Below are 10,459 nucleotides of genomic sequence, written 5' to 3'. Positions count from 1 at the left end.
TGGAACTCAGTTATAGCTTTATTTAATACCTGGTACAAAGTTCCCCTCAGGCAGAGCCTCCCAGTCCCATTCCCTACCTGAAATGGAGCAGAACATGAGCACGACTCTGGGAGGAGCTGGCTCCCAGCGAGTCAGGGCTGCTCAGCAGTTGAGGGTGTTTTGCTCATCTATTGAGACCTGTAAGTAGCCTGACCACTCATCCCTTTTCTCCCATTAACAGCCAGACCCTGGCACACCCAGGCCGTTGCCTCCTGCCCTCTGCACCTGGCCAGATGTTAAAAGGCAGCAGAACTGTGAATCCCTCAAAGACAGTGAACAGCACCTGCCCCAGGCATCGCCGTTCACGGCTCTGACCGACTCACAGGGGATCTGCCTGCCAGCAGCCATTTACACTGGGTGTACCTCCCCAGCCTGGGTCAGTGCCTGGGGCTGGCAGCAGAGGGGAGCAGAGCTGGCAGTGCAGATCTCTGGCGCTAACGTGGCACGGGCACCGCGGCCTCATTCACAACCTGCTCAATGTTAACGCTGCGTCTGTGCCAGGGCAGAAGCCTGAGCAGGTGTTAACTGTGCCTGGCCCTTCTGCAGGACAGCAGGGGGTCAGCAGAGGCAGTCTGGGGGCCAGGGCTGCTGTGGTTCAATCCCTTGTACTCGGTTAATAGTGCACCTCGGTTAGTGTAAGTTACTTTTTAATCGCCCTTTTTGAGGCTCAGGTAAGAAATCGCTCTGCTCCTTCTTAACACACATACAGAGATGAGACCAAGACAGTGTTTCTGACCATGTGTTTCCCTCCCTGGCGTGCCTGGAGTCCTAGGAGCACAGAGACTTTGGTGGGCCCTGCACGCCAGGCACAGCTCCGTCAGAAGCACCTGGGTTTCCCATCATCGTGGTCTTGCTTTCCCACGTCCCACAGATGCCATAGCAACTGCACCACAAGGGTCCTTTAGCAGAAGCACAACTAGAAAGCAATTCTAAACCTCACAAAGCCACAGAAATTATACTTAAATGAACAGGGGAGACAACGGCTGTCATCTGGATTGATACACAGCACAGACAGGAAATGTACAGTAACGTGACTTACTAAGACCGCGAAATGTTCATGAGTTTTAAAGAGGCTCTGATGCCAGGGGCATAGAGAAAGGACCAAAGTAATGCCAAGTACAGACTACCAAGGAGGTGGCAGCTCAGATGGGCATGCACAGGTTAGAGAGAACAGTTAATGCCATGTTGGATGAAATGCTGGGTTCTGAGTGGGTTCGGTGGGGGCAAGTGGCGTTGTCTGAATCCAGAAGAGGGGCTCCTGCCTAACAGGATACTTCCATGGTTTGGGGTACATCCTGGAGGTCAATTCCTTCTGGGGTTCCAGCACTTCCTTCACCATGGTTGCTGGTATGAGACCGGCTGCGGACACTCTCCCCAGAGCCCACGCTAGAGGAGGAGTGAGTACGGGAGCGCACCAGCCGGGTCATACTGGCCGCTGGCACTGCAAGGAAGCACAAGAGTGAGCCTGAGGAAGGGGGGAGGTTCCTGCAAGCTCCTGTCATCAGTCACTCAGACGTGTCCCTGGGTAAGCACAGAACGAGCTATACCCTCAGGAGAAAACTCACTCTTCACCACCAAGATCAAGTCTCTGCACGTCTAAAGCAACATGTTTCAGGCCCGATTTCAAAAGGTCCAAAACGTGAGCAAAGGCCAGGAGTGTCCCTGGCCATTTGTGAGCGCGGTCGCGGCACGTGCGCAAACCCAGGCAGCTGCTGTGCAGGGGACCTTTTGAAAGTCAGTCTTGTCACTCTAGAAAACCACAGCGCTCAAGTCATGCAACACCCAACAAAGGACAAAATGACAGGTGAGACCCGTAGCGCAGGCGCCGTGCGATGGAGGAGCCCAGCTCGCGCAGGCCAGCGGGACATGCCGAGACACAGCGATGCACCCAAACCCACTCCACTCAGGACACAGACTGGGGCCAAGGCGGATGCACGGGTGAAGGTACCTGACTCAGTGCTTAGGTGGCTGAGCTGCACATAAGGGACTGGAAACAACATGAGACAAGGAAAGGGATGAATACAGGAAAGAGCCAATTAGTTGTGGTGTGTGACTAGCAGCTGCTCTGCTCCTGGGGTCCCTAGTTACCCTGCCTTCCACTCCCAGCTCACACACTGCGCTCAGAGGTCCCAGTATTTCTGCAAACAGCTGCTGCTGAGCATCTTGGGGAGACACCAAGCTGACTCAAAAAGCCATCAGGGCCAGATCTCCTCCACACCTTCAGCTGGAAACTGTAATGTGCCTGGTGACATCACCTCCCACCCTACACACTGTGACTGCTCAACAGCAATGTCACTCCCCTGCGGTGGGGAAGCTGGGGTACACTAATGCCAGGCACAGCGCAGAAGGGCATGTCTCCCCTTGACTGGACAGCATCAGATCTCTGCTACAAGCCTCCTGCACAGCATGGCCTTCCACCTGCAGTGTCAGCACAGGCCCCTCCAGTTTACACAAGGCACAGAAGGAACAAGAATAGCTGCTGAGCAACTGTCTTGTGCATTTCTAAAGATGATAAGCTGCTGATCTGCTTCTTTTTTCCTCGCTGAGAGAGGAGCCCTTGCTGACCCAGCTAACAAGTGCCAACAGTTTTAGCCACCAAAGTCAGGAAAACAACTCTGGGCCTAGCTACTGATTCTGGGAGTAGAAAATTACCCTGTCCTCTCCTGGTGCTGTGCATCCCATTTGCAAGAGATTGACCCCTAAGTTCTGCTGAAGTCCTTGCTCTGATGACAGCATTTTCTGACTTCAGTAACACCAGGAGCAGGAGAGATGTGACCAGTGAATCACTCTCAGGCTGTGAGGCTGGGGGAGCCTTCTCATGGACTCCCCTCCACAGGACCAGGCTCTTTGCCAGCCTTGGAGAACACACTGTCCCACACTGTTCATGTCAACTACACAGAGCTCAAAGGAAAAGGGGAGCCCCGACACCCCTGAGTTGGGAAAGGGCTTCTGGCTGTGGGAGTGTCACTGCGGCCAGTCACGGAACTGTCCCCTCCCCTAACTCTGGCCTTTGAAGGCTCCTCATCCACAGAAGGGAACTCCTGGCCCTGCCCCTGGCAGACAAGCCAGAGCTGTGCCAAGGTGTCGGGAATGGAGACAGCACTGCCATGGTGCACTGAGAAGCCCTTCTCCTGAAAATCCCAGTCTCTGGAGTCCCCAGGGCAGGGGAGCTGAGCAGCTGCCAGCCTGGCGCTCGGGACACAATGCCTTTTGCCTCCAAGCACCAGGGGAAGCCACAGGGCAAGGCACTGGATCAAAGGACAGCTCCCTTTGGGCTCCCCAGGTGCCTCAGAAGTTACCCTGCTCTGCCACTATAGGGTTTCACACTAAGACACTGCTTACCCCTGGTGAGCCTGGGGAGAAAGGAAAGAGCTTCTGTGTAGCCCTCAGCACGGGGAGGCTGCACTAACTCCTTCCCCTCCAGAAGAGGGGTGCACAGAAGATTTCAGAGGATTTCCTGTGGCACTGTTCTGGACTGGCACAAAGACAGACTTACAAGGTTTTACCAACACCAGCAACCAAAAAGGGGTCATCACTCCAACCAACGGCAGCGCAGATTAAACACAGGCCAGGGAACAACATTGCTTTGCTAAGGCTTTTAGCACACCAGCTGATTTTCCAGCGTGGATGGATCTCCTGGCAACCACACTAACTCATGGGTGGGGACAAAGATGCCAATGGGCTCGGATGGACCAGAAAGGCCGAGTTCCCTTCCCCACAATCCCACTCCAAACCAGAAAATTCTGTTTGCCACTTACTGTAGCCCATTCCCTGCACAAAGTACTTGAAGGCTTCGGTCAGCTTGCCGGGCTGTGGGAACAGAGCAGTGTTAGTGTGAGCAGAGCAAGGGCTCCAAACAGCTCTAATGCTGTGGGACACTGGAGGTGTTTCTCACCTGAACCACCTGGGGCAGGCCCCCACAGTCAGCCATCTGCAACAGGAAACAAGAGGCAGTTGAACCATCCTTGGCACCCAGGGCAGCCCCAGAGCCCCCGGTGCCGCCCATCCCGCGGGCTGCGCTGCTGCAGGAGGCACACATCTCCCTCAGCCTCCACAGCCAGAGCCCTGCCTGGTGACACATCTTCTGCCAGGCTGTTGCTGAAGGAGCCCTGCACCCTGGAGGCTGCAATCTCAGGCCCTATGCTAGAAGCCAGCAGTAACCCTCCTGCCCCTCTTCCCAACCCTTCCATGCAGCAGCTCTGGCACACTGCAGAGATGCAGCCGAGGGCGGGAAGGGCTGGTATAAAGTGGTGATGGCACTGGCTGAGAGCTGGGGGGAGGCAGGGCTGAAGGTACAGGGATGTGGCCATAAAGCAGGGATTTAGGGACCTCCTGACAAGCTTTGTTTCTCAAGTCTGGCTCCACGCAGGACAGAACTGTGACTGAGTGACTGCCCACAAAGTTCTTAATGCTAAATATATGGAAGGCAAAAACCTAACTGGAGCTGGCCTCAGCACAAGTAATGACTTTGTGGGGGCTGGAATGAGTGGCACTCACCTTCAGGAGGGTAGTTTTGGTTGGGTCAAGACGTGAATTGCATTCAACCTAAAATAAAAGGAGGAAAGAGGGACATGATATCACACAGAGAAGTTGAAGAGTCAGATGTAAAATGCAGAGCAGCTGCACCAGAAGCAATGGGAGCTTCTTTGGGACCAAGGAGGACTGAGCAAGAAAGCAGAGACCATGTAGGAAGAGAACAGTGAATGAAAGATGCAGAGAGGAAGGGCAGCAGTTCCCATCAAAGGGGACCCCACGGTGGCAGAATGTCTCTGTTCTGAGCGATGGGGCCGTGGCTTCATGGGAAACCCTCCCCTGGCTTTGGGGATGCACCACAAAACCCTGGAGCTCTGTCCAGGCTGGCAGCGAGACTGGGAGGGAAGGAGCCTTCTGTTCAGTGCAGACAGGAGGGAGACCACTGGTCAGGCCAGGAGACCACAGCCACCTCTTCTCTGCAAGGCTTCTGGAAAGGAATAGGTGGGGGGCCTATAGGAAAAGGCACCCCAGCTGGGAACCTGGGCAATCAGATAAACAAGCCAATATCAAGAAGACCCGATGCCATTCCCCAGCTATGGCAGCTAAGCAATGAGAACCCTCAGGAATATTATCCCAGCCAGCTCAAAACTTGGAGGAAGCCTCAGACTTCCAGACCAAACAGACTGATGACAAGGTAACAGGCCACAAGCAGAAAAAACCCTGCAGCAGTTCTCCCTGCATGGCTCCTAGGTCCAAGCTACTGCTTTAGGAGACTCCTACACTATCCATGGTTTCTTAAGACAACTTCTTTAGTTCACAAACCCCTGGCCTCCTCCTAGTCACTGGCTGATGGGGAGGAGCAACATCCACCACAGCTAGGCTGCAGTGTGCCATGCCCCGTTTCTCACTGCCTGGGAGGGAAGTGGCTTAGAGAGGTCTGCATAGAACAACAGGAAGGAGATGCTTCTGAGCGCTGCCTTCTCTCCGATGCAGTGTTTTTGCAGAGCTGTATGGGACTCCTCACCACAGGAATGAGAGTCACACTGCTTATTTTTAAACCCCAGGCAAGCCTCAGCACAAGGCGCTCAGGACAAGGACTCTGCGACCCAGACCCTGCCATCCAACCCCTCTGGAGGTGCCCTGCAGAGCCACAAAGCCTCCTGAGCCTCAGCTCTCCACTAGCAGCTGGCAGGTCTCAACAGCTGGGGAACCAGAAAGGAGCCTGGGACAAAGTGAGTAGTTCTGGGCGAGGAGAAAGGACTGCTGGGTGAGGCAGGGTTCTGAGGGAGAGGGAAGAGTTCACCCCAACATATACATACCACTGTTTCCACGGCGGGTGAGGTGTCACCGACCACTAGCAAGGCAGGGCATCTGCTCAAAACCCAAAACAGAGACGTGTTACTCACAGGGCACCTAAGGGATTGCTGAGAAGGCTGAGCTCTGTGAACCAACAGCCACATGAGAGGGTAACAATGCTCAGCAAGATCCCTACCTGCCACCACACCACAGCATTCTGTTGCACCAAAATACCCTCCTGGGCTTGCACACGCACACATCCTGTCCCCCTCCATGCACACCAACTGCCACTACTGTTGCACACAGGTGAGATGTGCCTTGGGCTGGGAGAAACCCCATCCCAGGCTGCAAATGGGAGCATGCCCTCTGAAACAAGTGTCTGTTAGGAATTTGGGAATAACCACATCCACTGGAGTTTAATGCTTCTGAAGCTAGCTACTGCTCAGCACTGGATTTTGGGTTGGATTTTAGGAAGAAACACAGAATATGTTGGGGAATGTATTGAAAAATGTCATGCTACCAAAGCCTCTGTGGGCAAACCTGTGCCTTCATACCCATTTTTGTATTGTAATTCTGAAGAACAATTAACTCTCAACACATAAAACTTACACAGGAGGCCTCTGCCCAAGTGGCTGTGAATTTACACTCCTCATTTACAGATGAAGGGAAGAAAGAGGTGGCTGGGGACCCCACCTTCATGTGCTGACTACATGGCAAAAATCAGACTGAAGAGGCTGTGAGCTGCAGACTGGTAGTCAGTGGAGCCCCACCTTTAAGGAGACACTCTACTGGCATGGAGATCCACACTAACAGCCAGGCAATGCAGCCACTGCTGGGAGGACACATTCCTCTGAGCCTGCCTTCTGGAGAGTCTCAGTGTGTTGTTAACAAAAGGGCTCCCAGGCACCTCTCTGTCCTGCTCAAGCTGACAGGACTGCACCAAAGCCTGGGACAGTCTGAACAGTCTTCTCAGCACTTGGGCTTGTGGGGTTCTTGCTGAGGAGCAGCAAGAGTTTTTCTGCTGCAAGGACTGCACACAGTAAGTGACACAGGCTGGTTTGGAGCAACTTACTTGAGTGTTTTTGCAGTGTTTTCATTCATGCCAAGAACTGGTCTCTCAATTTCCAGGTCTTTGCGACTGAAAAACAAACCAGAAGAGTTCCCCATCAAATCAGCAGAGGGACCTGGTTACTGAGGGAGTGCACAGCATTCAGCCAGGGCTGCTGGCTCCAGCACCGAGGCCACAGGTTATCACTGCCTGTGTCACACCATGAGCAGGACCCCCAGAGGCAACTGCCAGACCATGGGATCCATGTTCTCATGGCAACCCTGCTGCGTACCTAGAGAGATGATCTACTGATGTGAAAGGATCATCCAGGCATGAGGCTGAGCTTGGCTCAGGATACTGGTTGAGGAAGATGCTTCAATACAGCAGGAAACCTACTTGGCATGGAAGCTATGGGAGCAACCTAGCAAGCAGAGGTATCCTGTACCTGTTGTATGAGGTGAGGAACAGCTGAAGGTTGTCCTGGTTAATGTCCTGTGCGATATGAAGCCTGTACGTTTGGATCAAATCCAGATTTGCCTGCAGTTCCTCCTGTACAGAGGCAGAACAATCAGAAGACAGAGTACATAAGTGTTTCCCAAGTAAAGAAATGATGTTTGTAAGAATACTGAAGCCCCAAGCTGCCTCCATAGGTATGGCTCCCCTGCACACAGGACAGGGCAGCGACTCTGGGCTGTGCTACTTCCCAGGCTCCAGGAACTAGTTCCATGACTTGGTGTTAAGGGCTGTTCTCTGGCACTGTGACACTTTCACTGTGACACTTTCACCTGCTGTGCAGCAGTACAAAGGTGTCCTGAGAAGGGAGAAGCTAGCTCCCAAGCCTCTAATTCTTATACAGACACAAACTGCTCTGGTTTAGGAAAGTCTTCTGCTTTATGCTTAATGTTAAAGCAGCAAAGCTTTACAGGCAAGCCCCAGGACTGGGACGAAAGGAAAACTGAACCCCAAGACCCAGTTATACAAAGAAACTGCATTCCAGTGAGAGCTAGAGCCAGAGAGAAAAGGGAATGCAAGGAAGCACTGCATGTAACAACAGGGCTTGAAGGAACAATGGTGAGGAACAGCCCATGTGCTAAGCAGGAGGGAGCTCTGTGACTCCTTCCAGTGCTGGTATGTGCTGCTGCAGGAGGGCTTCAGGTCAGGGACTGGTCTGCTCTGTGTCACAGGCAGCGTGTGTGGGGCACAGGCACGTTCAGCTGCCCTCTAAGCTTGCTGGTCAGGAGCCAGCTGGTTTGCCTCTGCTGAAACTGAAGGGGAAGACGAAGAGCATGATGCAGCAGTTCAACATCTGGACACTTAAAACATCCCACAGCCAAGTCCCAGCTGATCTGTGCTCTACACAAATGCTTCCATGCTGGCTGCAGAGTACCAGCTGCCACTTGTTTCTGCAGAGAGTTGCCTGGGCACCATAAAGACAGGACTAGTGTCCTTAACATCTCTGGATGGGCGAGCATGAGGATGTGCAAAGCCCTGATGTGAGCTCACCACACTGGGAAGATACTACTCTCTGCATCTTCCACCAGGACCAGAGCTATTTTAGTGCAGGAACATATAGAAGTTACAGCTCCATGGGCAACATGAATATCTGATGGGTACTTACACTGCCAAAATGATGTGCCAAGACAATATCCACTATGTTGGTTGTCCAGCCTGAAAGCTGAAGAGCAACAGTGAATGAGGAAGGAGAATAACTGGAAAATGCAGTTTCATGACAAATTTCAATGTAGCTTCTCAGAGTAAAGAAAATAACAAAGTAACTGGTAAAGCACTAAAAGAAACAAGCCACCCCATCAGGGTCCAGAGACACCTGTGCACACACAACACCCCACTCTTCAGAAACTTGGAGCCCTATATAACTGCAAGTGGCCAGAGTAACAATTAAAGGATCCATTCATCCTCAGCCAAATGAGGGCTGCAAGCCTGAGTACTACTCAGAGGAAAGCTGTGTGCTCAACAGCCACTCATCTCCAAGCAGCTTACCAGGGTCTCTCATTCACATATGACCGTACCCAACCCTGCTCCTACAGTGGAGGCTGTACTACACCCCGACTGAGAACACAGCAGGGTCAGAAATGAGATCATATGGGCTTTTTTACCATAAACTGACAAATTCTGGTACTCTGTCCTTTTTCTTCTTACTCCACAAACGTTAAGCACTGCAGAGCTGTGCTCCACAGGAGAAGCTCACCTTGGATGCTGCCCAATCAATCCAGCCCTTTGCACATGGATCAACATTGATAAGGACGAGTCCCTCCACCAGGTCAGGGTGGCTGAGCTGTGGGGAGAGAGCACAGGCACACTCAGGAGGAGGACTCAGCCCACACATTGGTACACAGCAGGCACAGCAGCTGGAAGGCTTCTTGTGAAAGGGAGACAGAGCAAAATGAAGACTAGGTGGGGAACTCCTTCTGCACCAGGCAGCCAGCAGTTCTTTCAGAGCCTGGCCCAAGGCTGACTCCAGCCAGACCCTATGCAATTCAGTTGACACCAAGGGACTGACTGCTCACACAGCACTGGGGAGCTCTGGCAGATGGGTGTCCGGCTCACTGGAGGGCACCCACTGCCCCCCAGCCCACAGACAGCCCTTTCCCTGCTCTAGCCTGGCACCTCCAGCACCCTGCAGTTTTTACCTGGAGGGGGTGGGTGGGGGGCACAGGTACTAAATACCTGGAGAACTGCTTGTAAACACAACCCAGCAATCTAACATAACCAGAGACCTCTGGGCTCTAGGCTTGCTCCACGGCTGGCATTTTACAGCAGCTCTTCTGCTCCACTGCACGGAGCAGCACTGCTTCAGCAGGAGGAAAACAACTGTCCTCAAGCAGGAAACTGCAATCTAGGTAGCACAGCAAGAGCTTTCTGGAGCTGTGCTGGGGTTGAAGGGTTATTTTCCAGACTGAAAACTACACGAGATGGAAAAGGCAAGGAACAGAGCAGACACATTGCCCCAGGCTCAACCCTGACCAGAGGAAATGGGAAGCAGAGAACTTTTTGTAGGAGGGGCAGCTGCATGGTGAAGTGGCTCTGAGAAGCAGTATGTGGTCTATATGATCAGCAGCTCTCTGCACTCAACAGCTTGAAGCACACTTTACTGAGAATGCCAGGTTTCTGGTTCTGGGGTTTCTTTAACACCATCTCTGAAAGTCCCAGGCAAATTCCTGGGCTGCTAAACTATCTGCACTGATTCCACGTGCTTATAAAAACTCACTAGAGAGAAATGTGGAAGCTGGCATTCTCTTAGCAAAGGGTGGAATGTACATTCCTCATCAGTGCTGGTTCACAGCACATCCCCAAATCGATCATTTGGTGTCACAAACACACACCATAATGCAGCCAGTCTTTGTGAAGACACCAGGCTGGAAATTCCGAGCAGTCACCATGGGCTCTCCTGATGCAACGACATCACACTACAATCTTTCCACGTCTGGCATAGCTTCAGAGCAGCCTTGGCTGCTCCAATTTAACCATCTGGATGTGAAGTAGCTCTCCCATGGCTCCCTGCAGGCCTGCTGTAATTACTGCTACTTTGTGTCCCACAAATGCTCTGTTTGATGGCTCCTATCAGTCACAAGGAAATGAGGAGAT

At 52.7% G+C, this 10,459-nt stretch overlaps 1 protein-coding gene across 2 annotated transcripts in view; it reads right to left on the bottom strand.

Moving 5' to 3' along the window:
* NDRG3 (NDRG family member 3) overlaps window positions 1–10,459 on the bottom strand; it is a gene marked incomplete at its 5' end in the record, with an annotated part of 34,000 nt that continues 23,541 nt past the window's right edge. Inside the window, 10 exons of one of the 2 annotated variants that reach the window (XM_084271652.1) lie at window positions 1–1,480; window positions 1,988–2,026; window positions 3,798–3,849; window positions 3,935–3,970; window positions 4,537–4,584; window positions 5,832–5,883; window positions 6,881–6,946; window positions 7,302–7,405; window positions 8,475–8,531; window positions 9,063–9,149. In XM_084271652.1, coding sequence (XP_084127778.1) covers window positions 1,302–1,480; window positions 1,988–2,026; window positions 3,798–3,849; window positions 3,935–3,970; window positions 4,537–4,584; window positions 5,832–5,883; window positions 6,881–6,946; window positions 7,302–7,405; window positions 8,475–8,531; window positions 9,063–9,149 — 720 coding nt within the window. In that variant the 3' untranslated portion in view covers window positions 1–1,301. The remainder of the gene's footprint in view (window positions 1,481–1,987; window positions 2,027–3,797; window positions 3,850–3,934; window positions 3,971–4,536; window positions 4,585–5,831; window positions 5,884–6,880; window positions 6,947–7,301; window positions 7,406–8,474; window positions 8,532–9,062; window positions 9,150–10,459) is intronic. The other variant, XM_084271653.1, reaches the window with a different exon arrangement.

This window comes from Gallinula chloropus (assembly GCF_964237585.1).
Source record: "Gallinula chloropus genome assembly, chromosome: 16".
Classification (NCBI taxonomy): Eukaryota; Metazoa; Chordata; class Aves; order Gruiformes; family Rallidae; genus Gallinula; species Gallinula chloropus.
The sequence above is the reverse complement of the archived record's forward strand: the minus strand, read 5'-3'. Positions and strand labels throughout refer to the sequence as shown.